The sequence below is a fragment of the Brassica napus genome, chromosome A3 (assembly GCF_020379485.1).
Source record: "Brassica napus cultivar Da-Ae chromosome A3, Da-Ae, whole genome shotgun sequence".
Taxonomy (NCBI): domain Eukaryota; kingdom Viridiplantae; phylum Streptophyta; class Magnoliopsida; order Brassicales; family Brassicaceae; genus Brassica; species Brassica napus.
Window position 1 is genome coordinate 37,779,880 of NC_063436.1, and position 27,832 is coordinate 37,807,711.

General features: G+C 36.2%; 1 protein-coding gene and 1 pseudogene across 2 annotated transcripts; one reads left to right on the forward strand and one right to left on the reverse strand.

The window, feature by feature from the left end:
* Positions 1-7,632: 7,632 nt before the first annotated feature.
* On the reverse strand, positions 7,633-10,665 carry LOC106407056 (phosphatidate cytidylyltransferase 1). 2 transcript variants are annotated; one of them, XM_013847835.3, is made up of 10 exons: positions 10,384-10,665; positions 9,769-10,169; positions 9,378-9,671; positions 9,083-9,239; positions 8,918-8,965; positions 8,759-8,845; positions 8,549-8,677; positions 8,408-8,464; positions 8,076-8,159; positions 7,633-7,969 (listed from the first exon to the last, which is right to left on the reverse strand). In XM_013847835.3, exons 2-10 carry the CDS (start codon positions 10,092-10,094, stop codon positions 7,895-7,897), a joined length of 1,257 nt encoding a protein of 418 aa, XP_013703289.1. In that variant the 5' UTR covers positions 10,095-10,169; positions 10,384-10,665; the 3' UTR covers positions 7,633-7,894. The 2 variants fall into 2 exon arrangements, with proteins under 2 accessions (XP_013703289.1, XP_022544818.1); XM_022689097.2 differs by having other exon boundaries at positions 9,769-10,269.
* Positions 10,666-15,549: 4,884 nt separating this feature from the next.
* LOC106409787 lies at positions 15,550-16,947 on the forward strand (annotated as a pseudogene).
* Positions 16,948-27,832: the final 10,885 nt, after the last annotated feature.

A 27,832-nucleotide genomic window follows, 5' to 3' on the forward strand; every position in this document is an offset into this window, starting at 1 on the left:
TTCTTTATATGTATAGAAAGCAAAAAAAATATTGGCAAAAAAACATCATAAAGTGATGTACATGTATATAACTTGATACATTGGTAGCTTGATATAGATATACACCTTTAGATATAGATAGCTTGATATGTTGTACATGTAGATAGAAATGCAATGTAGTACACATGTACACACATCTTTGTGTACACCACCACATAGTACACCTCTACTGCCATCACATTTCATTATATGTACACAAATCAAAATCAATTCTCAATACAAAGAGTATCACTTACAAACAAAATCATTCGTCTTAGTATACATTATCGATATCTGAGTATACATTATCTATCTAAAAAAATCAAAAACATCCCAAAATATCATGCACACATGTGTTTTATATGCACAGACGTACACATCTTCCATTGTATCATGTACATATAAATATACAAGGAATAGACTTTGTTTTTGAAAATCATGTTTATCCACATATACAAAAAATCATACGTAGAGAAAACTTTGTTTACCATCGAATTTGTTTATGAATATCTCATCATCGTACACAAGAAAATCAAGATTTGCCATGACTTTGTTTAATATTTAATTTTAGGTCATCGACTTTTCATTTTAGGTCATTTAACGATTTATGTTGCATTTGGGTGTTAATCTTTGTATTTGCATAAATTTGGGGCTAAATTTCTCATTTCGAAGTTTGGGCTAAATTGGATTGTAACTGTGCAAAACAGGAAGTTTTGAGGTAAAATTGTAATTATTCTAAAGATAAAGGACCGGTCCTGCAAATATCAGGAACTTGATTTAGGAATGGATCCCTTCCTGGTTCGACAGCTCGATTTCCCTCCGGTGTGATTCGTTGACGGTCGTAGACGAGCAGTAGGTCACGGAGACGATTGAGCCGGGTTGAATAGGAGACCCGCCGCGTTGGTGACTCATTATTCGGTGTTGGATTGCTTAGGAATGAGCCGGTGAAGACGAGGGGTTTCAGACGCTCATGGAGGAAGGCACTACAGAGGTGAACGAGTCACCGACTTGAAAACGCGGAAGAAAACGAAACGAGACGGCGAGGAAGTCATGACCCAGCACTGACAGGGACGACCAGAGTTTATCTTCGACGAGAGTTTTTCTCCGATGAGAGCTTGTCTCCGACAAGAGCTTCTCTCCGACAAGAGCTTGTCAACTTCCTCTACATCACATGGAACAACGAGAACAAAGATCTAAGTCGGAGATGGAGGGAAATCACAGTTAACCGGAGGTTCAACGAGTGGGTTCTGGTGGAGGAGAAACTTGAAAATAAAAAAAATAAACAAACAAAAATGTTTACTCGACAAAGCTACAGAGATGAAGTGTCGTTTGTTGTCCGTCGGAAAAGAAGAAGACTATGGCGGAGGAGGGTTGTTTTGGTTGGTCGGACAAGAGTATAAGGTACGAACTTTACAGAAAGAAAATGAATTAAAGTGGAGGAGAGAGTGAAACAAATATTAAAAATAAAAAAATAGACGAAAACAAAAAGAATGAACTAGACTTCGCTGTAGTTACGCTTAGTTAGAGAAAAGTACCTCAAGAGCAAGAAGTGCTCTACAATGTAATAAAAAGTCACAAAGTGACTTAAAGTGTAAATCACTCTAGTTTTTATGTTTATCATCACATCAGCTCTCTGTTTCAAAAATCAGAACTTAATGTTGATAGAAGCTAAAGAAGCTTTTGTCTTAAAAGCTTTTAAAAAACATACACAAAGACAAACAAACAAACATACAAAGAATGTTGGAAAACCAATTATTCAAGTTTCCTCTCGGACACAGCTATCGAGGAGCCGTCTCTGCCTTTGTGATACGCCCTAAATTGAAGGATCTCTCTAAGGTTGGTGGATTGCATAAGCCTTGCACCGAATGAGCTAGAAAGCACAAACGATCAAGGGATGTGGATCGAATGGTGATACAAGAGGTGCAGAAAGTCTCTTGATACTATCAACTTCTAAGCCCAAAGATATGACTCACTCCGACGACTCAGAAGATAAGATGTTCGATGAAGAACAAATGATTCAACAAGTTAAAAAGAAAAGTTTCTATTAAAAAATTGAATGATTAAAACAATACAATAACAAGCCTTTATATAATAGGCTGTGGAAGAAATAAATAGTCTAGTCAATCCTAGAAACTATAAAGCTCTTATAACCATAAAGACTTGACTAGGAATATTGACTTGACCAAAGACCAAGACTGTTGACCGAATATTGAAAGTTTTGGTCGCAGAACTCTTCGACTGGTTCCGTCCTTTTGCATGGTTGCAGATCTCAGAATTACCGTCAGATTGATATATTATACGACCATGACTTGTATTTTCTTGGTGGGCCTTTCTTGGACAAATCCAAACACTGATTTCTTATTGAAAATAAGGCCTTCACGTTATGCATCAAGCCCATTAGCTTCTCTCGGTCCATAAAATGCCCATTATGCCAAGCTATGATCAGTTGCTTAGCTGGTTCGTACCTTAAGCTCCTCGTTGAGACATAGTTGTTGACCTGGGTCGCGTCACTTTGGTTCTCAATGCCAGCGGCGATGTAGCTCGCCGGCATCGCCTCCGTTCCTGTTCTCGAGTGCTTCTATTCATTCTCTGCTGCAACTCTATTTTCCTCTTTGCCGTTGTCAAGTTCTACTCTTCGGATCTCACCGGTACGGCTCTATTCTCTGGGGATTCTTTGACAGTCTGCTCAAGCTTCATCTCCGCTAGCCACTCCCTCTACTTTGTCTCCTCGGTGATCTTGCGCGCCATCTCTGTGAGCCGCATCGCTTCAAGGTCCCTTACGATGGTTTACAGATCTAAGAGTTCTGATGGCGCTGAGCATCTATTCCATGCCATTTCAGCGAGGAACACCCTCTACTCTGTCTCCTTGGTGATCTTGCGCACCAGCTTTGTGAGCCGCATCGCTTCAAAGTCCCTTGCGATGGTTTTCAGATCTAAGAGTTCTGATGGCACTGAGCATCTATTCCAAGCCATTTCAGCGAGGAACACCCAAAATGAACGTTATTTTCCAAACCCAGACTTAAGGGCTTTGATTCTAACTCTACAAGATATGTATGTTGATGCAACGGTCTTGGTGGAAAAACAAATTGTCTCCATGGTTGCTTCTCTCCAATACGCAACAAACCGAAGTCTCGAGGACTGGCTTTTTATTGTCAAAATATTGGTGGTGATTGGCTCTAGGGATATCCATTTCTCACCTATGCGCTTTCTCTGTTCTTATCGACCGGATCTGGTACCATGTGTATACGGGGCTCCACTTCTTAGATTGCGACCAGATTGGTATTCACGAAGCTCGACCATCATCTCCATGACGTTAACATCTTCTTTTGGTGATTGTCTCTGGTATTCCGGAAAAGAACCTGCTCTTCTTTCGACTTATATCGCCGTATGCTCCAGATATCAATCTTATATGATCTTGTGCTCTTCAGTCACAAATTAATCGTCAGACCTGTGTTTGTGGGGTTCCAAGCTCAACCTGGCAGCAAGACCCCAACGATCAATGAGGTACAATCACTACTCTACTCGGCATTGTGAAGATGACTCACTCTCCATTGTTGTACGAGTGTATATTCCCATCAATCGAACCATTCATATTAGGTTTAGAACCACATGTGTTTCTCCTTGGTGCAGTCGTTGGATTTATTCCAAAAATGTCAAGTCAAGTTCATCATCAGAGGTCAACCCCGACAAGATCGATTATCAAATAAATATCAACATTTGGTCGGAGTTTATTGAAACTTGAAGATTGCAGTCCCTTGGCATTTTTCCTTGCAAAAAAGGCTAGCCAAACTTCCTCATGCCGGTGCCATGAGAGATCCTTTTCTACTCTCCTCCTTATTGTAGAAGTGCATCTTTCTACCAGTACTCCTCTCAATAAGAGGTATTTGACTCGTGGCCTCAGAGCCAATGAGCATTGTTGCTTTCCTGACAGCTTGATATCTTGTGTGATGGTTCATTTCGGACCGGAAGATACAACGAGAATCATCCTGTTAAGACTCGAGGTTGTGAAGCATTCAACGTCACGACTTAAAGTGACTATTTCAAAGTCTGAAGATTTCAAAGGACCCAATACTTTCTCCATGAGGTTACTTGCGAGTGGCTCTTTTGATATCAATTTCGACCCTTTATCAAACTTAGCTAAGTTCTCTATCTTTAGTTTGATTTGTTCTTAAATTCCCTAAAAAGATGGCACATCATATGTTTGATGTTGCTTGTATCCATGTAAACATTAAAGTATGAATGAAAAATATGCAGTGTTACGAAAAAAAAAACAAAGAATGTTGGAAACTTAAACAGAATTGGCAAATGTATTAAGTAATTCCCTAAAAATTAATCACCTTGAGGTGTACAAGAAACACAAGAAAAATTATTCAAGTTTGAATCATAAGTCCATCAAGAACATAAGTTATACGTACGAAAGATTCCATCGTCCCACACCTCTGAGGTTCGTTTTCCAGTCACGCAACCATGCATTAAGCAAGATTCGGTTTAAGTTTATAGCTCGTGCAGAGCAATCTTGGCTAGAAGCTAGTCATACATGTGTTTGGAGAGACATTCAAGAGAAACGCAACTAAAATCAAGTTACATTCAAGAGAGAGAGAGAAAAAAAACTTTTCTCTCTAGGGTCTCTCCCCTCAACTCCCCGTAACCCTAGAACCACCACCACTTTTCTCTAGCGACCGGTGACCGGAAGCTCTCCAGCTCCGGTCGCCACCCCCGGCCACTCCATTCTTTAGCCTCTTTCCTTAGCCTCCTCTTCCCACCCTCTTCCTCTTCGCACGATTGTCTGGACTTCCACCGGATTCTCGGGTGAATCTAACCGAGCACTGTACGTGTGTATAGCCTCTCTAGATCATCAGCTAGGAGTGGGTCTGTAGGGGAGCTTAAAGAGCCTTCAAAATCGGTCATGGCCTTTCAATCAGAGCAGATCTGGGTCAGATCTGACCTTGCCATAGTCAGAAAGGATGGTGAAGCGTCGCTGCCTCCTCCGTCCCTCAATGGCACCGGCTTGTACCTGTAAGATTGGCTGGTTCTTCTTTTCAAGGACTCAGTCTTCCGAGCATATTGGTCTAGGATGACCCATCGACTACTGTCCAGGTTCATCCGAACCAGATGGGTGCACGGCGGTAAGGAGAAGGACACACGCGGGACTGTCCGGATGGTCCACTGGGTGAGAATGCATGTCCATCTTTGGGTTCTTCACGACCCAAGCTAAGTCTGGCTCGACTATTGTCTTTAGAATGTCGAGATGGTCGGGAAAGACGAGCTCTGGTAGGGTCAGTTCGGTTGCATGGTCGTGGTTCCAGTCGAAACTATTTCAGACGTACGCGGGTTGATCTGGTACATGGTGCGGTTAGTCTGATTGGTACGGTCGGATGGGCGAACCTGGGTTGAATTGTTCAGAACATCCTGATCTCCATGCTGAGCTGGTTCCATGTATTGATCCATCGACTGGGGCGCATTATTCCCTCCCTCTTAAAAAAAATTTGTCCTCAAGTCTGGAACATTAAAAGGAAAAGGATTATAAGCAGAGGAATCATATTCAGAACATTGCTCACCTTTAGTTTGGTCCGGTTTTTGAATGGAAGAAGATCTTTCTTAGTTTGCTTGATGACCACGATTTTGTTCTTCATCTGGCCCTTCCTGTATTGACACAAAGCTTCCAAGACCAAGGTCATATGCACCAATATCAAGATCATTCAAAGGACCAGAAAATTCATTCTTGTTCAAAACGTTTTTAGAATCTTTTTCAAACTGAGAAATTAGTTCAAAACTACTTGGATTCTCCGGTTGTAAAATGGTTAATTGCAAGCAAGATTCACCAGGAATTGATTCAGATTGAGAAGAAAAAAAGTTCTTATATTCACATGATTTCAAACATGCCATTGGCTCATGTGCATAGTCATCAAAAATTGGCAATAGGTCTGAAAATTCTTCCTTTTCTAGCTCGGTTTCAACTTTGTCATTCTCCAAAGTCACCAACGGTTTCTGGTTTTGGCACTTGTTAGCATAATGACCGATCCTATGGCATTTGAAGCACCTGGTAGAATGAGCTTTGCTTGTGGTTTTCACAGCTTTGCTTTTATCAAAAGAAAACACATTACTTTTCAAATCAGAATTTGAAAGAGAAGAAAAATTACATTGATGTTTTGGTGCAGAAGAAGTGTTGGTGTTTCCCTTCTTTTTGAGTTGCTGAATAGCAAAAATTGCCTTGTGCAACATCTTCTCCAAACTGGCATACGTCTGAAGCTCGTTCCGATCAAGCATATCACAGTTGCTTCTCTTGGCTTTGGTGAAGGGACGATCACCATTTCTGACCCTCTTCTCATCATCATCTAACCTGTTTTGTCTCTTCCTTTGGTTTCTTTGTTTCTGCAAACGAGAAGAACAAGGAGCTGCGGGTGCTGGCTGGTGCGAAGCCTTCTCTTAATGACCTCAACGTGCAATGTTGGAAGGTGCATACCTCGCCTAAGATAAGATTGTTCTTGTAGAAGGCTTTGTCGGATGCTCTCCCTGTATCAGAGCTGGTTATTGCGAGAGGTATGAAATGTGATGAAAGGTGTCGGGTCGCTGGGAGAGAAGGTGAATCTATCAATCATGTTCTGTTCCAGTGTGATATAGCGAGACAGACCTGGGCGCTTTCGTACATCCCTATGCCGCCGAAAGGATGGTTGGAGAGATCCATCTATGATAATATTTCTTATATGCTGTCGATGAGCAAGAATGTGAAGGTTGACCCTAACATCTCAAGGGCTTGGCCTTGGATCCTTTGGTTTCTCTGGAAGCATAGAAATGGCTTCATTTTCGAAGGAAAAAGCTTAACCCCCAAATGTTATTGTGAGCAACGCGTATAAGGAAGCTGATGAATGGTTCATGGCTCAACAGATAGAGCGAAAAATGGAGATGGAGGAAGCGGTATGTCCGTCTGAAGCCTGCCCTCCATTCATTGCGCCTCCAAAAGATTGGGTGAGATGTGAGATAGGAATGGAGTGGTCTAGAGGGAGCTCATATACAGGTGCGGCTTGGATAGTTAAAAATGATGGTGGCAGTCCTACAGCACAGTAGAAGAGCTCTCCCTGCTGTTTCCACAGTATTGGAGGCTAAGCTTCAAGTCTATATGTGGGTAGTGGAAAGTATGAGAAGTCTCAGATATCAAAAGGTGATATTCTCTTCTACTTTTGATGATCTGTCTGAAACGGTGGTTAAACCTTGGCTGTGGCCGGCTTTGCAATTTGAAGCTTCAGAGCTAAGGAAGGAGTTGCAGGTTTTTGTATAGTGGGAATTGAAAGTGGAAGCTTTGGCTACGGTTAGATGTGCTTCTTTTATCGCGCAGAGTGTGGTTAACCTTGGGTTAACACAGTCCTATGTTGCCTCTGGTCATCCTCAGTGGTTGGACAAGTTCTTTGTAAAATAAAAGAAAGAAGTATCTCTGGTCAATTAGAGTAGAGGAGGTATATTTTGTATGGTTATGCTGGATGTTGAAGTTTTTTGGAAGGTTTAGCGCTCTTGGTGGTGGTTAGAGACTGAATGGTTTTTGTGATCCAGATGGTATGTCATCTTTGATTTCGTATATCAGTTTCGTTTTCTATATATATATCAATTTGAGTAAAAAAAAACATGGAACAAAAATACATACGAACTACCGATGCTACTAGCTAAGTAGATAGTAGATACAACTTTGCAATTGTAACTTCAAACCTATTGCATCAAATGAGAGGACCTTTTTAGAAAAAAAAACTTCTAACTTCAAGAGAGGATTTACAATGCCATAAAACAAATCTTATCCAATTTCAAAGGATTGTCTCTAGTACTGATTCAGAGTTACAGAAGCTGTTCTTGGAAGAATCTGAGGAAAAGTATTTTTGGCAGTGGGAAACTACGAGTAACCAATCATTTGCCCTAATCTCGTGAAGAGAGCTTGTTGTTCCTCCAAGGTAAGGTTCGTCAATATCTACAATAAAACATAATATGATTGAATTTGATTAGCTGCAAAAGAGAATCATCTAGCTCTGATAGAATAACAAAGTCTAGCTTTGTATATGGAGAAGTTAAACTACCTGGTCCAGGATTTTGTCAACGGAAACGCTTTGGGAGACTATAAATGACTGGAGATATATGTAAGCAAATACTGCCATTACCATCTGTGACAATAGAAAAGGATAAAGTCTGTTTAGAGGAATATAGAACAAGACCCTAACTATCTCTTGGTTCTTGATATCCACTAGTCCTTGGTTCCTCAGTGCAATGTTCTTTATCGACCATTTTACAGAGGAACAGTAGAAAAAATGTTACTGTTTCTGCCACTCTTTTTTTTTTTTTTTTTGTGTTCTTACCAAAATCAATTCTGCTACTAGAAGAATTAATCATAAACTCAATTCATAAGAGTTACCTGGCAGTCCATTCTATCCGTGATCCCACCGTGTCCTGGAATACTATCACCAAAGTCCTGCCATTACAGAAGCAAAGGTTTTTTTTTAGATGTGTATCGTAATTGAAGCTTAGCTCATATTTGGTGATGATGGTTACAGACCTTGATTTTGAATGCTCTTTTAAACCCGCTGGCGAAAAACCCACCGAAAGGTGCTATGATCGATGCGAACAAACCGAGGCATAACGAATGCCACTGAACAGGGAGGACCTCCATTTCCTTCCAAGGAAACTGCAAAAGTATAGTAGTAACAAGTTGACAAAGCGAATGCAAAATTTCTTCAAAGAAATGTAACATTATACTAAAGCTTACCCATCCTGGAATCCACGCAGGTAAGGTAAAAGGTTCAGGCTTGAACAATGGATCCGCATCACATTGTAGCCAGCCAGTGGACAAATCCTGCAGAATGAGCAACAGATTTACTATAAGCTCCCTCAAAGATCAGTATCATTTTTTTCTTAAATCACTAACCTGCCTAGGGCATGTCAGCCATAGGAAACGACCCATAATATTAGCAAGCTGAAACAGAGCGAATACATAACATTTTCAGGCAGAGGGTGGGTGAAAAAATTAATGAAATGACGTAGGCATTCTAAATGTGTTGAACTGGTGGTGGTAGAGGTAACAAAAACTCACAAAAAATGCAGAGATGATAGTTGTGACAGAGGCTCCGATGAATCCTTCCCACGTTTTCTTTGGAGATAGCTTTATTAAGGGCGTTCTTCCAAAGAAGAAACCGAAAATGTAAGCGAAGATGTCGTTGATTATAATTAAGGATGCTGGAAGAAGAAACCTGCAGTTAAAGCCACGGAAAGAAAAGAAAAGAAAAAAGCAGACGATCACATTTCGACAAAGAACAAAAGAAAAACAGAGTGGCTTTTCAGCAAAAAGACTGAAAAGCATAAGATTGATTTCAAGTTCACAAATGTACCAGAAGATTCCTTCAAAAATGTTGGCAACAGTGAAGGAGGACTGAGTAAAGACGACAATCAAAATCATGTGGGTCCATGCATATTGGCCAAACTGGTACTTGTACATCTTCTTTTTTAGCGTCAGGATGAACCACATGAAACCTATAATATACAACAAGTAACAGATAGCCATATGGTATTTGATTAGGCCACTGACAAGCCGGTATAGGAACTGGTCAGCAGTGACAGTATTAGCCAACCGTTGACTAAGGATCCGGCCATACACGAAAAGCATGGCAGTGAAAAAGAAGTGCCTGCAGGAAGACGAGTTTAAGAACATTATACAGCGCCTGAGCCAATAATCTTTAATGAACAAAAGGTGTTGAGACTTTTTTTTTTTTCTTTCTTTACCAATTGAGGTGTTTGATTCCAGGGAGACATTTATCCTCAGGCGCTTTCCTGAGGAGATTAAAGAGCTCTTTGGCCATAAAGATCTGGATGACAAGCACCATGGCAGTGATATAGAGATGGCCCATGTAGACAACCATGACGAACCCACCAATCATCCATATTGTCGAATATGTCCGGACCATGAAAGATTTGTACTTGTTTTGATCATTAACAAGGAGAGGGCTTGGGTTCCCATCAACAACAGCCTCCGCAGAGGAGGAGCGTTGTTGTTTTCGATGCCTAAGCCGCGTTGAAGGGGAGCTACTAACGTTACTCTCCTCTTCCATATCTTTCGCCTTATTAACTGTTTTGTCTTTTTTTTTTTGCTGACTGGACCGGACCTGACCTCAAGAGGCGAACATCTGTGTCCAACAGAAACTTGAAACTGACTCATTTTGATTCGCCTAAAAACCCTAATTTATGATTATATATGAAGGCGGCTGTGGATTTATCATACAAGCCCTTGGGTTCGATTCCATTCCATTCCATCAAAGACAAGATTTAATTCAGATATTAATTCAAAATAGAGTGAAGTGACGAATTCGAATTCAAAGTTTTAATTATTTTCGAGCATACCTCTTTCGCCGAGAACGAGGTTTTGAATCCAAAGGGATAGCTTTGGTTTTGAAGCGAAGATCGGAAGAAGAACACACTGAGCGACGAGAACGAAGAGATTTGCAGAGAGACCAAAGGAATATTATTGTGGAGATGGAGAGTAAAAGTAAATCAAAGCAAAGCCCAGTAGAAAGTATCAACAAGGAGAATTATTTTCCCTTTCTCTGGAATAGAGACTAGAGAGAGAGAGAGAGAGAGAGAGCACAAGGCTTTTTTTCTTTAAAAAAAAACATTTTTTCGCCTGGCACAAAGATTATATTTTTCTTTTGTTCCTACAATTCGTATTTATTGGTTTTGTTTTTGTCACACCTTCTGAAAATTCTATTTGTTGGTATTATTTTGCCTTTTTCTAACACCATTTCTATGTTTATTCTACATAATAATAAACATAAAATATTATTTCAATCTATAATATAAAACGCATAGTAAATTAAACTATTCATGTCAGCACTGGTGGGACCCATGCAAAAAATATATTTGCGTTTTACTTTGCGTGTGTATCGTTTTACTGACATGTTGTGTTTTTCGTTTTGGATGGATGGGCTAACCTTTATATTCAATTATTTACAAAACATGTGGCCCAATAAAGTGAAGAATAAATATTTACAACCAAAGCCTCTTTTTTCGTTATTTTTCTTCTAGATTTTTTTTAGTCAAATAAGAGAATAGATATTTTTACACCGAAGGCATTTGTTCGCTTTGTTATCTTCATCTTAATATAGAAAGTAACCTTTTATATTAGAAATATCAAAAGATTCACGAAAAGAAATCAAAGGCAGTGGATCTCGAGGACCTACGAATGGTAAGAACTAAGAACGATCAACTGGACTAACTAATGATAATATATTCTCAATTAAACTGAAGCCCATGTCATATGTCGTGTATGAATGTTTCTTGCAGTTGGTTGACATGTTACTCCTCGGGTTCAGGGTTTCGATTCAGTCCCATCAATATGGGATTAGTTGGCTTGTTCTTCCTCCTCTTCCGGTACGTATATCATGCACTCCAATTCTCCATTTGGGGTCCTTTCTACATCTTGACTAATGCGATCACATTGAATAGGTTGATTAGGAATGGGATCCCATCATCATTTAGGCAAAAGGTTTGGCTTTCTCTTCCCGATGCTGCCAAGAAAAAGTCCATCTTCCTAGAGAGTTATTACTTATTACAGTGATTTGAGCAAGGCGGTTCTGGGAAGGCACAAGCAACACGACAAATCGATCATGTGAGTTTGATCTTCTCCAAATCCTCATGGTTTTTTTGTTCTTCAGGGAAACTGATGTATTTTATTTGCAGTTAATTTTCTACATTATGTTACACGTCTGTTATTAACCAAAAAGCAGCATACTGGCTATGAAGACTCCATTGTTAGTTAACCTTTGAATCAAAATGAGTGCAGCGGCTGCACATGCCCTGAGATGGCTCAAACTACGATGAAATCTCTATGCAACAGAGTATGCTATTCTCTGATAGTCTTAAGGTAATATTAAAAAAAATTGAAACTGAGTAATCTTCACAAGTCTTGTGACTGATCAATGCTAAGTTCTTTTCATGTTTCAACTAATCAGTCTGAGTATCAACAAGAAGAGGTTTATTAGTATGACATCTTTGTATTTCAGCAGCTAAGTACTTGGAACTATCCTACACAAACGATGGAGACACACAATAGTCATTGAAACTTTATTCCTCTTTATTTTTATTAGACTTTTTTATTTATTTATAAAGCTTATACATGTGTATGCAGAGTCAAAGATTATGCGATAAAGGCTCTGGTGAATAAAATTGACTATTTGGGCTCTGTTACTGTTACATACAAAGTCAATGAATTTGTCGATGAAAAGGTTGATCAAGTAGCTGGAACCGAGCTACATCACTTCCTTCAATTTCACCTCCAACTACCGTACATGTACTATGTCTGCAATCACTCTCATCTTACCTTTAACATGATTTAACAGTGTTAATAGCAATAAAACCTTGACCGTCTTTTTTTCTTACAGATACCCGAGGCTGAAAAGGCTCTAGGGGGAGATCTCCAACCAGAACAATCACCATCATCTGCTAGCAAGACTGGGGATTCTCCCAGCAATGCCAAGGAAGTTGATGAAGCAAATTCGCCAAGCTTGGTTTAGAAAGACAAGAGTCGCAAGCGCCCCCTTGAGTGATTGGTACACTGTCAACCCCACTTAGCTTTCCTGCGTTTTCACTTTTCTAAATTGCTATGTTTTTCAATTTTTGAGTTTTCTTATTGTTTTCAAATTTCTGTAAATTATCACCCACGAGGGTTAGTATATACTTTTTGATTTAATTATGGGGAACGTTGACGAGTATTAGAATTTATGGTGTCCACTTAATTACTTATACACTTCATTTTATCATGCAGTACAAATTCCTACGTCCCATAACTTTGAAAACACATCAACCTCAATGAAAAAAAAACACTGGTGGGGTGGGATATTAACACAAAAATATTAAAAGGGTTTGTAAATATAAATGTAATGGACACCTTAGTTGGAGTCAAAATTTAATACGCACTATGATTTAACGTTGCTTTCAACAGCTATATTGTAAAAGAAATCATGATCATTCATCATTTTCACCAAGTTAAGACATTCACGTTCAAATACTATGGAAACAAAACCTCTTAGACTTAATAGTTGTACTAGAGCAAGTAATGCAAGTGCTTCAGCCTCTAATGTGGAAAATGCCATCCCCAAACACGTAGTACCCCAAAAGATAGCATTATACCATTGGAATTACTAACCATCCATCCTGCTTTGGAGAGACCTTCCACAACATTCCTATAACATTTTAAAAGTATTACAACACATCTAATTATTAACATCCCTGCGCTTGCACGGGCTCCGCTCCTAGTATATAGATATCTCAAAGTAGTATTTTTTTTATTGTAGCTTACTTTTATAACATCATTTGTAGCTTACTATCAGTGTGTATTCCCTAACTTTCATAAAAGTTAATTAAAAATGTGATGCGATCATCTTCAATTAGTGATTTAGAAATTTTATCCATATTATCGAATAAAGAAATAATATAATAGTATTAATACTTAGAAAATGTACAACTACTTTTCTGTATGATGGTCTCCCTTTAAGAATTAAAAGAGTATCTAATATTTGGATATCACAGATAAACCGAGAAGGAGCCAAATGAGATCAGAATTTTTGGGCACATGGGGAGAAGCACGGCCGTATCTGTCGTGCCCTATTCAATTCAATATATTATCTTCCTAATATCATAATCTTGTATTTTAATAGTGACTGAGAGCACAAAATTGAAAGTGTTGAAATACACTTTGAATCTGCAAGCAAGGATCGGTCGATTCTTTGAATCAATAATCAACTGATCCCATGCAAGAATAGATCATGTACCGATCTTTGCCAATCACAGAAAATATGAAACTAGTCATTAAATATTTCCTATGTTAATCTATACAGTTAATACCTAGTCTGTAGCACAGAATTGTATTCTAAAACTCTGCCTCCATTAATAAAGTATTTTTTGTTTATGGATGTGGTCATAAGGGTGAACCGCATTAAATATACGCGTCTTTCATTATTTTTATCAAATATGTTAATTTGTTCTTCTCACATTCGTCACAATAAACTAGCATCAATGTTACAGGTTGTAATCTGGTGAGAATATATATGATAAACATGAAGATCGACAAGTTTACTGGTAGGAACAGTTTTTGTCTTTGGAAAATTAAGATGAACACATTGCTAAATCAACAGGGTCTCCGGGCACCGTTGTCAGGGAAGAATACTGAGCATGTTGCATTTGAGATGGAGGTTATATAAAAAGGTGTATTCAACAATCTTGTTAGAATTGACAGATGATATCATCATCGAGGTTTAAGGTGTTGATATTGCAGCTGGTTTGTGGTCGAAGTTAGAGAGTCGATACATGACAAAGTCTTTGACTAAAATGTTACTTTTAAACATTTTTTCGCTTTGAGAATGGAGAGAGATACACAATTTCAGGATCATCTTGACATGCTAAATTCAATAATGCTGGATCTGCGTAAAATTGATGTCAGATCAAACATGAAGATGCAGCGTTGATCTTGTTGGTATCACTGCCAAACTTCTTTGAGAATTTTGTTCTGTCATTTATAGGAAGTAAGGATACAATGAACCTGAAAAAACTGGGTCAACATTTTATAGTACAGAGTTGCATCACAAGGCATAATGATATGGTAAGATGGCCATGCTTATGTGTTATTTGCCAGTAGTGGAAAGAAATTTGGGAAAGGCAAGAGGTCGAAAGACAAAAAGACATTCCCAAAAAATTCTAATCCAAACGATATTTACAATTATTGCAAAAAAAAAAAACGCTGGAAGTCTGATTGTGCTAAGAAAAAAAAGCAATAGTTCCCTTTTGGTAGCAGAGAATGAAACTAAGTCGGATGATAAAATTGTTCTGGTTGGTCATGAAAAAAGCACATCCTAAAGATGTGTGGCTTTTGGAAATAAGATTGTCATATCATATGTGTCCAAGGAAAAAATGGTTCTCGGATTTTGAAAAAAATATATTATAGCAAAATTAAGATGGCAAATGATTTTGCATGCAAGATTGCTGGAATTGGGTCTATAAACCTCATGACATATGATGGTAAATTATACACATTGACTGAAATTAGACATGTTTCATTAATGTCAAAGAACTTGATCTCCATTAGTCTTTCAGAGAGTAGAGGTGTCGAGTATTCATGTGAAATGGTGTTCTGAATGTCTACAGGAAATATAATAATTTAAAGAAAAAACAACTTTTATATGTTGTTAAAAAATCTTTTTAATAATATACTGTATTTTATAAATAAAATTGTATTTTAAAATATAAATATTATGTTTATATAATGTACATAATTTAAATTTAAATAAATAATATATTTTAGTTTTTAAATATAAATTTGGTGAGTTGGCGGATATAAGCAGTTTAAAATTGGTTAATCTGCATCTCTACACTATTACTTCTAACTCAAAGCACAGTGAAAACTGAAAAATATGTAATCCCTCCATCCTTTTTTGAGGCTCTTGTGCGAATTTTACATTAGACTAGCGGGGATATTGAAACAACATATATATAAGAAAAGCTTATGTGGTTTGAAAATTCTATGAACGTTGTCTGGTGCTATAGCGCAACGCGTGTTTCCGGCCGCGGACACCGCGTTTTCGAACAGGGGAAGAATCTAAGAGTACAACATTCTTGCATGATAATGGCATTGACTTAGTTCAATAAGTAACCGCTACAAGAAAGAAAAAAGCACGAAAAGGATTAACTAATAAAATGAGTATAAGATATAATGACAACGACTTATCCACACGGCAATATCGGTCAACTCTCCTGTGAAACCTAACTTCCCTCCAAGAAACCATTTCTTTGACGAGCTCTCTCTTCTTCTTCTTCGTCTTCTCCAAGTCTCTGAGATGGGTTGTTGTTCATTGGATTGCTTTGTCTACTTTGTCCTCTCTATTGCTTTAGCTTTCATGGCCGTCTCCACCTCGAGATTCCAACATCACAAAAACTAACAGACCCATTACTCATCATGATCCTCTCTCTTTAAACGCTTCAAAAGCTCTACGCCAATCCAATTTCAAGGCAATCGCCACTCTCCTCCTCGTATCTCCTGAGATCTTCCTCTCTTCTTCTTCTTCGTCTTCTCCCAACACAACCCTCTTCGCTATTGACGACTCTTCCTTGTTCAACACGTCATCTCTTCCTCCTCTGTTTCTGAAGCAGCTTCTTCAGTATCACACACTCCCTCTAAAGCTTCCGATGGAGGAACTCCTCAAGAAGCCACAAGGAACCTGTCTCCCTACCCTTCTCCGTCACCAGAGCGTCCAGATCTCCACCGTTGACAAAGAATCAAGAACAGCAGAAGTGAATCATGTCATGATCTCACATCCGGACATGTTTCTTGGAGATTCATTGGTTATTCACGGAGTTCTTGGACCCTTCTCACCTCTGCAACCTCGCATGCATCATATTCCCCAGTCATCTTTGTGTCAATCTGACTCAAACAAAACCATTATCGAAGAAGAAGAAGAAGAAGCTGTGCCGGTTAAGATAGAGTGGACTCGGATCATTCAGCTGCTAAGTTCAAACGGGTTTGTGCCATTTGCAATCGGATTGCACTCTGTTCTCAACAGGATCATTGCAGATCAACACAAGAACTTCACCGGAGTAACAATTCTAGCCACACCAAATCTGGTCTCACTGTCATCTGCTTCTCCGTTTCTCTACGAAGTCATGAGACGTCACATTCTTGCTCAACGACTTACCAACAAAGATCTTGCTTCAATGCCTGATAAAGCCTTACTCAAGACACTGGATCCTTACCAAGGTCTCATATTCACTAGGAGAGCTATAGTTAATTCGTCACAGTGTTTCATGATCTCTGGAGTTGAGATTGTAGATCCAGATATGTTCTCTTCTAACAACTTTGTAATCCATGGGATATCACACACACTAGAGCTCCCACGGGCATAACTCACCATCCTTTTGTTCCTTCCCTTGTAGATTTACACATCCATGTTGTTAAGGTTTTTGTTTTTAGTAATAAACTAGGATAGGATCCGCGCCTTGCGCGGGATGAGATGAAAATTACAATGTTAAAATTAGGCTTAGGCAAAAAAAACTGGAACCGAAGAACCAAGCCGGAACCGAACTAAAATACCTGAAACCTTGAAATATCCAAATGGTTCTTATATTTTTATATCCGAAATAACAAAACCAAACTTGAACCGAACCGAGGACCGAACAGTATCCGAATATAAAAGAATATTAATTATATATACCTAAAATATAACTAAATATATTTTTATAATTTAAAAATCTATTAAAAGTATAAAAATAATTAAAAATTACTAAATTATTATAAATTAACCAAACTACCCGAAAGTATCCAAAACAATCCGAAAGTATCAAGATAGTTTTATCCGAAATATTTAAAATTTTAATTTAAATCATCCTAATTATTTGATATTTTACCTTAAATAACCGATATTTTACTGAATTATCCGAACGACCTGACCTATCCAAACCGGAACCGAAACCAGATGAAAACCAAATTTTTGGGTATTTTCCGGTTCCTAGTATTACTATCTGAACCGAACCAAACCCAAAACTATCCGAACCAAACCAAAAATAGGTCATGGATCCTCTAATCCTCTATCCGAACTACCCGATACCCAAAATTTTTTGAACCAAACCGATTTCCGAAAATGATTTAAATATATATATATATATATATATAATAAATTGACTTTTAATGGAATTTTTAGTGTATAACATTTGAGATGATTTGACTTTTAATGGAGTTTTAGATGATTTCAATAAGTTCCAGATATTTAGGTGATTATTGTTAAACCACTCGAATATAACCTAAAAACCATAAAATTTGAGTTTTATTTTTTATTTTAACTAAGAAACTCCACCAAACACCCCAAAATCACCTGAAAACTTTAAAACTCAATAACTTAAAATATTTTCAATAACAGTGGATTTTAGAGTACTCTACGAAATGTTAAGTTCAATAAAAGTGGATTTTAAATGCGTTTTTAATACAAATGACTTATAACTCTCACTTGCATGCACCCTAAGGAACTGTAGTATCTATATTAATAAAGTTGCCCAGAAACTCTCCTTAGAGTGCCACCTTAGCACACTCTATTCCTTTTGCCGCCACGTGTCGAAGAGGGAGGAGCTTCACTTTTTTCTTACGGGAGAGTTTGGTTCACGGGAGAGTTTGGTTTTTTTGGGCTTTAGTTTGAAAGAAGAAAAGCCCAATCCAGTGTTCATGCTGCTATGTTTACGTTTACTTATGTTTACGTATCCTATTATGTTGTTTCTCTTTTTTCCTTAATCAACTTCTTATTTTGCATTATGTTTTAATAATATCCATGTGAGGTTTTCTTTCTTACTATCATCATTTTATAATAACTAGATCCATTTCCGCGCTACGCGCGGATGATATATTTATGTTATTTTCCTTTTATATGAATATAAATATATGTTATTGATAGTTTGATCGTTTTGTCGCAAATAACCTATAAACTTTGTACATAAAAAGTAGAATAAGATTTTGTTGTCCATTTGTTATTTTTTTTGTTGATGATCTCATTTGGCAGCAAATTCTATTTATCATGTATATATATGTACCAATCTACACAAAAATGTTAGGATACATTTTGTATTAGTCATTTTGAATTGGATTGAATGAGCAATAAAAAATATTATTGATCAGAGATGGTTAACAGTTCTATCTTAGTGTTGCATAAAGGTAAGAATAATTATAGAGTTTTTGTTGCACAATGAATAATATCAATGCATGATGTATAAATATATAAAAAACATATAGGCTGTTGACAGAAATTATGTTGAATGCATTGTCTTTCTTAAATCAATCGGGTGGACGACGCCAAAAAAAAAAAATCAATCGGATGGACTTGTGTTGCTCTGGACTTTGGTTCCATTTGTTTTTCTTCTTGATTTTATCTTTTATAAATTCGTATGAAACTCTTGATATTCTTCACCTTTTTTTTAAAATAAAATCAGGTTCCTTAAATGCTTGACTTTTGATAACTAATTTCCTAAACTTTTAACTAACATTTTTTTTTTGTCATCAACTTTTAACAACATAGTTAGAGGATATTATTTAAGGTTGAAAACATATGAGCTTGGCTTTTGATAACTTTTGGTTTAATGCTTGTGGTGAAAACAACTTTATGATTGCGAAAATGTGTACTTTGCAATTGTGTAAAATATAACCAAATAATTTACATAATATTTTCTGATTAATTATTTAGTTTATTTTTAATTAGTTCTAAAACTATCTAAAGCATAATGAATTTAAAACTTTGTTTTCTAAAATATAATTATAATATAATAAATCATATCTTCTACTGATGTGCGTCTGTTAAAATATTTATTTTGTAAATAATTATTTGGTTTAGATATAATTATATAAGTAATTTTGGACATACTTATTTATTTTGCAGATTATTATTTTTAATAATTAGATTTAAATTTTTGTTAAATTTTTTTATCAAAATATATTAATAAAAAATATCTGTAAAATTAAAATTTTCATAAAAATCTATGAAAATAAAGTTCCATATTTTAGATAAAGAACTTAACTAAAAGCAATGACTAAAACTAATCTGCTTGGTCTAATCAGCATCATAAATTTTAAATCAGTTTAGAGAACTAATATATCTGAAAATGAATAACAGAACCAAACTACATTATACCAAAATTAAAAATTTAACTAACATAATAAAATTTTGTTATTAATAATAATTTTATCTATTTTATACATATAAATTATGGAATGACTGAAGATATATTAATAAATGAAACTGGAACTTTAAGTAACAGTTATGATTTAATTCTGTAAACAAAATTATATATATGTATGAGCTTCTAAACATTAAATCGATCAATACTTTTAACTTTTTTTTATTTGATTCACAATAAAACATATATCAAATCATACATAATTTTACTAAATCAAATTTATGAATCTAAGACAACAAACTCAACTAAGTGCATTAACAAAACTAATCAATTTTTTTAAAAATGAATAATCTTATGGTTGAGTTCAGAAAAGTATATGCAATCCAATAACTACAATAATAACCAAACTGACCGGATCTTTATATAGAAAGCACGTATTTAATTAAAAGATTTGAACCGTAGACATGTTCGGTAAAAGAGCTAACATAATATTATTTCAAGTAAATAATACATATAAATTACAAAATAATTTATATCTAAGTCAAATATTAAAAAAAATATTGTAGTGTGCTTCCTTTATAAATATTTACATGCTCGGAGAAAATTACTTAATATATCATATGATGCTAATATTATTCATGTGTTGGTAATCATCTTCACTACTTCAGATTGTTGAGGACTTACGAAGCAAGGAAAAGACAATTTTCTTATAACAACATTGGAATTATTGCAACGATTATTCAAATTTTATTTACTCTGTATTTGAAAAACCACCTAAACTAATTCCTACTAAACATGTTTAGCCAAAAGATATCAACCTTAAATGTTAATCTACTAATCTTCCCTGGTTATGCGTGGTGACTTGTTGTTTTTGAATTGTTCTCGTAGTCATCTCTTCTCTGTTTAGACAAAAGTTTGACTAATTGAAGCTTCCAGACATTCTTAAGTGTTGAGCTCTATATCACTTCTAAGTATACACAGATAAAATACATAGGTTCTTTGTTGTATTCTCTTATATGGACTTTTGTACCAATGTATACCCATAATATCTTCATTTTTCCAGGACAACGTATTTCCTTAACTATACTCAAATTGGAAAAAAAAAAAACAGAAATTTGAGTGGACTTAGTTTCATTCATACCAAAGCAGATTCAGTTTGGTTCACAGTTTGTGTCTTGAAACCAAACTCGGATGCAGCCAATGTGCCATTGCATTGCTTTGGTGGATGGCATTGAGGAAGAGCTCGTGGTCTCTTGTTTTATTTGTTGTTTCTCAAACATCATCTGTAGGTACCACCGTGTTTTCGATCTGTAATTGCAAGGACCATTGGAGCTGGGGCATATAAATTAAACAACATCAGATATGATATGACTAATGTTCTTTTTGGTTAGAAAGCAGACAAAGGTTAGTTTTTTAGCAGCTATGCAAGTTAAATCATTACCTCGATCTGCTCATGGAAACATTTCTAAGCTTCCACTTTAAACGTTGGAGCTTATGTGATCTCAAAGCTCCTGGTAAAGAAAGAGTGACAAAATTAAACATATAGGTAAGTAAATACTATAACAATCAGATTCTGAACAAATACGAAAGAATGATTCCTGGTTTGTTATCAAGTCAGAACTCAGAACACAGAAATGTCCTAAGTGTTAATGTCAAGAGAGTTGATATCTTTGATAGATGTCATCTTCGTCACTTGAGGTTCTCCTGTGAAAGAAAAAAAAAAGAAATTGGTCCCTTTGTAACCTGTTTGCCTTCAAGACTTTACCTTTTATCTAAAGAGTAAGTAAGGCTCTAGAGACATGCATTGTTTATAGTTCAGAAATAACAAAAAAGTATTATGTGAAAGTATATACCGGTAGCCTCTGAAGTCTCTGGTTGAGACCTTGTCATTATGTATTTCTGTGCGTAACAAAATATAAAGACGATAAACAGCACTAATTTGATTGCAATATTACATTTCTCCCATAGTCTCACGATAGCAGAAGCTAGCCCATTGTTCCTCCCTTTACAGATTAAAGAAGAAAAAAAGGAAAAGACTGTTAGGACTTGGATGAAGAAAACCTCAGGCCAAATGCAGAAGAATCATAACTTAGTTAATACAAAAGTAAAGAGAACAAAGATAAGTGGTATCAGCAAATGAAAAGGAAAAGGCAGAAATTCAAACACAAAAATTGCAACTTGTATAAATCATGAGAACATTTCATGATCATATCTCTTCTCAAAATATAAACCTACTCACAAACTGATTGATTTTTTTTTTGAAAAGAACGCGTTTAAGCAAGTTACCTCACTTTCTCAGGAATTCTTCAAGATGCTTATGCACAACTCTCCCTGAAGCTTAACTATTGAGAAGACACACAATGGTGGTGAGGAAGATAGCTAAAAAAATAGGTAATGCAAATTACTAAGGATGAAATGGAATGGTAAAGCTTGAGAAATGTTTCTCTAAGTAGGTATGGTCTTCGTCACTCAACTTTACTCGAGTGTTTGGTTGGAAACGTCTAGATGAAGGTCCATATCCATCCAAATCAACGATCTACGAAAAAGGTCGACAACTTGGAAACTCTGACGGCATAATCAAAATGGCCTTTGCTAAAATCAGAAAACTTTGTGTAGCTTAAGGGTGGTAGTAGGTGGATTTCAACTTATTTGGAGGATAGGTTCAAACCCGAAATCATATTCTGTCTCCACAATCTAACACAAAACTTGAAACTTAACTAAATTTTGATCAAATGAAACAGTAAACAACATACCGAAAGAGGTTGGATCGAAAAGTTATTTTTTTTGTCGCCGTTAACATTGCTTCTCGGACTGTCATCACTGAGGAATAGATTATTCATCTCCTCCTCCTCCTCCTCATTCTCGGAGCCCGTCATTTTCAATTGGAAAGAGAAACGGCGATGGGACTTGCCGGTGGAGAGGGGAGACTCTACAGTGAATTTCATGGCTGTAGATGTAGCTGTTTCTGCAGAGTTTCAATCTGGGTTGGAATAAAGTCGAGATGAAGCTCTTTGTATAGAGGGAGAAAGAGGGGAAGGTGAAACGAAACCATTAAAGCAGGATTAAAGAGCATATACTGATGAAGAGTGGATTACGGTAACGGCGAAGTGCGGAGAATTTGATCAGTGAGGACGAAGAGGAATATTCGGGGAAAAACAAAACTTCACGCTCCATAGATGGTAAAATGGGCTTAAATTGAGGCGTTCGAAATGTGAGCACAGCCCAAATGAAAGATCTATTTGGACTAAAGTATGTATGACGTGGTAAAAAGGCTCTCTGTCATTGGTCAATTTAATTAAACGACGTGGATACCTTAGGTGTTGAGGAATAAGAACTTTTAGTATAGTATAGATTTTGATCAAATGAAACAGTAAACAACATACCGAAAGAGGTTGGATCGAAAAGTTATTTTTTTTGTCGCCGTTAACATTGCTTCTCGGACTGTCATCACTGAGGAATAGATTATTCATCTCCTCCTCCTCCTCCTCATTCTCGGAGCCCGTCATTTTCAATTGGAAAGAGAAACGGCGATGGGACTTGCCGGTGGAGAGGGGAGACTCTACAGTGAATTTCATGGCTGTAGATGTAGCTGTTTCTGCAGAGTTTCAATCTGGGTTGGAATAAAGTCGAGATGAAGCTCTTTGTATAGAGGGAGAAAGAGGGGAAGGTGAAACGAAACCATTAAAGCAGGATTAAAGAGCATATACTGATGAAGAGTGGATTACGGTAACGGCGAAGTGCGGAGAATTTGATCAGTGAGGACGAAGAGGAATATTCGGGGAAAAACAAAACTTCACGCTCCATAGATGGTAAAATGGGCTTAAATTGAGGCGTTCGAAATGTGAGCACAGCCCAAATGAAAGATCTATTTGGACTAAAGTATGTATGACGTGGTAAAAAGGCTCTCTGTCATTGGTCAATTTAATTAAACGACGTGGATACCTTAGGTGTTGAGGAATAAGAACTTTTAGTATAGTATAGATTTTGATCAAATGAAACAGTAAACAACATACCGAAAGAGGTTGGATCGAAAAGTTATTTTTTTTGTCGCCGTTAACATTGCTTCTCGGACTGTCATCACTGAGGAATGGATTATTCATCTCCTCCTCCTCCTCCTCATTCTCGGAGCCCGTCATTTTCAATTGGAAAGAGAAACGGCGATGGGACTTGCCGGTGGAGAGGGGAGACTCTACAGTGAATTTCATGGCTGTAGATGTAGCTGTTTCTGCAGAGTTTCAATCTGGGTTGGAATAAAGTCGAGATGAAGCTCTTTGTATAGAGGGAGAAAGAGGGGAAGGTGAAACGAAACCATTAAAGCAGGATTAAAGAGCATATACTGATGAAGAGTGGATTACGGTAACGGCGAAGTGCGGAGAATTTGATCAGTGAGGACGAAGAGGAATATTCGGGGAAAAACAAAACTTCACGCTCCATAGATGGTAAAATGGGCTTAAATTGAGGCGTTCGAAATGTGAGCACAGCCCAAATGAAAGATCTATTTGGACTAAAGTATGTATGACGTGGTAAAAAGGCTCTCTGTCATTGGTCAATTTAATTAAACGACGTGGATACCTTAGGTGTTGAGGAATAAGAACTTTTAGTATAGTATAGATAGCATTACATTGACCAAAAAAAAAATAATAATAATAATAATAGCATTACATTGTCCCTTAATACATTCGTTAATGAAAACAAAGAAACCAGCTTTACGATCAAGAGTAGAACCAAGACCTAAGCTATCTTATCCGTACGCATACGAACTTGAAAATCAGGCCTATGGCAAATCATAATTCGTTGATCATAAAGTTATAATCGAGATGACAAAAAAATACAAAATCAAGCCTGAAATTTTTTTTTGGATTATAAGACTATAAAATTTTACAGACGTAATAAACAAATTAAATATAATATAAATACGCATATGCACTATTTTACTCATGATACCCTGTTTATTTAATTTGATATCCCGTTTATTTAATCTTTTAAATTGATACCCCATTTATTTAATTTGGACTCCAAACAAATACAAGTCGATGTATAATCACAATGTTTAAAAGATTATATTTTAAATCACCTACCACAATGATACACACATTATTATCAGAATTAAAATTACAAATACTCATTCAATATTTCCTACAACAAACCGAAACTGTTAATCAAATTACAAAATAATATTTTAACCAAACTACAAACAAAAAATATTACTTCCCGCGTCTTTATCATGTTTGACCTATGATTTTACCATGCATGGAAACTTAAGAAAACTCATTAAACGGTTTATGCGCATGGGCTCAAAACCTGTGTTCATTTTCTGATACTTAGCCCAAAGCTGATTTTTATAAATTAAAACAACTTAATAATAACGTGTACTAAACCACCAAACCTGATTTAATATATTAAGCCCAAAACGGGTTTCTTCTATGCGTTTTACTTATAAAAATTAATCTTAGTCATTCAAAATTCATAAACAAAATCTTGGTCATTCAAAATTCATAAACGAAATCTTAGTCATTCAAAATTCATAAACAAAATCTAAGATTAATTACTTATAAAAACTAATCTGAATCATTCAAAATTAAAAAAAAAAACAAATCCATTAATCCAATTCTCATATATATCTATACTATTAAATACAATATGATAACAAAAGATAGTCAACACCAAATTTAAACTATACATGAAATCCAATATATACGAAGTTCAAATGATTATCAAAAAAATATAAAACAGTTACTATGAAATAAGCATACTTTCCAATATTACTTTAAAAAAATCAATTACAAAGACAAGATCACGTCAAGCAATAAACATTGCTCGACATATATTGATCAGACCAAACCCTTGCCACCTACATATAAACTCTGAAACTTCCACAAGCACTAACCAGAAGAAAAAAACACTCAGATCACAATGGCCGGAAACAGAGATCTCTCTAACCTCGAACTCATGCCAATTGATATGCAAACAGAAATCATTTCACGTATAGCAAGGCACTCCAGGAGAGCAGTCCGCAATCTCTTGGCTGCGGTTCCTAATCTTGCCCGCTCCGCGGCAGTTCCTATTGTCTATAGGAACCTCAATATCCACCGTTAACCTTTCATCCACGAGCTGCGTTACAAAGGTACCAAATTCTTATGGAAAATTGCCTCGCAAGCGGTAACTTGCAAGCTCATTACGTACGGGGGATACAACAATATTTCCACCACCAAAACATCAATGGAGGCTTGCTACATCTTCAGATCGCAGCAGAAGGATCGTACGAAAAAGCTGTTTACCTTTATGGTGTAATAATGCTAGCTAAGGGAGAAACGGCAATTGGACAAGCAATTTTAGATACCCTTGGATGGAGACAAAGCAAAAACCGAGCTGACAGGTGCTGGAGAAGGGTCAAGCGCTCACTCCATGGAATAAGAGTCACAAGACTTGAGTCTTACATGACTGCTTACCGTAACACAAGAGAGACCATCGCATGCCACAGAGACAATATTCACGAGCGCTGTGATACGTGCTACTATTATAAGCAATTGACAAAGTTTGTTTACATGATGTAAACGAACAAAACGTTTGCAACTGAGAGAACCAAGCATTCCAGCCTCTCTTTTTTTTCATGTTTTATTCCTTAATTTTCATCTAAGTTATTTCCATTTAAACTTTATCATTTATGTATTTTGATTTTAAATAATAAATTATGATTAGTGAAAGTTTCTATTATTATTAGAATTACCAACAGTTATTATATTAGGTCATTATCGTTTGCTTAAGGAGAATGAAATAAGGTTTTACTTCTTTGTCAAGGCATTGGAATATAAACAGAACTCTTCATGTTATTATTCATTTGACGTTTGTTTCAACCGGACAAATTTAATTCAAACATTACCTAATTTTTCAAGTTTCATTAATCATCAAAAGAGAACAGAAGAATATCTATCCCTCAACGTATATTCAACTTTCAAAAATGAAGTAAATTCAACACAAACAAATAACTCCAAAACATGGCTACATCAAAAACATAAGAATTACAACAAAATACAACCGCCCGCCCGGCAGGCATGCCACTAGTTTGTAAATAAATGTATACAACAACCTATATGCCGAAATGTTAGCTCTTGAAACGAAGACTTTCCTATATTAATATATTAATTTCTCGACAGGATCCAATTAAGGCATAAACACAGTGAATGATAACATCTCTGATTATTTTCTATAAGCATATGATATGTAGGATTTCCTCTTTTTTTTTTTTGACAAATGTAGGATTTCCTCTTTTGCAATGAAATATATTCAATTATAAAGATAAGGGAATATTTAACTAACCATACGGAAAATTTACTTGCCGTAAAATAAATTTATAGATGGTAGCATTGATTAATAAAATACGTATATATATATATTTACATTCAATGTATAATTAGCGTGATGACCAATTCAATTTTTTTTAAAAAAAATTGCACTCTTTATGATTGTTCAAAGTTACCCAAATTTGAGTCATATATTTAATGTTACAATTTTCTACTCAAAATTTAAGTATTTAAAAATGAGTCGTTCTTGGGTTCACTCCCTAGGGTGAACCTCTAGGTTCAACCAATAGGATTTCATTATTTTAATTTTGATATCTCTTAAAAAGGAAACAAAATATTCTCAAATTATATTATGTTTTTAAAATAAAAAAAAGATAATAGTTACAGAAAAAGAATTAAAAAAAATATATATTTTTAATGTTCTCAACAAAACACTAAACCCTAAATCCTAATCCCTAAACCCTAAATCCTAAACCCTAAACCCTTGGATAAATCCTAAACCCTTGAGTAAATCCTAAACCCTTGGGTAAACCCTAAACCCTTGGGTAAACCCTAAACTCTTGGATAAATCCTAAACTCTAAATAAAAAACACTAAAACACTAAACCCTAAACCCTAAACCCTTGGATAAATCCTAAACCCTTGAGTAAATCCTAAACCCTTGGGTAAACTCTAAACCCTTGGGTAAACCCTAAACCCTTGGATAAATCCTAAACTCTAAATAAAAAACACTAAAACACTAAACCCTAAACGCTTGAATGTTTTAGTGTATAGTGATTTTGATTTAGAGTTTTGGATTTATCCTAGAGTTTAGGATTTATCCAAGGGTTTAGAGTTTAGGATTAAGGGTTTAGG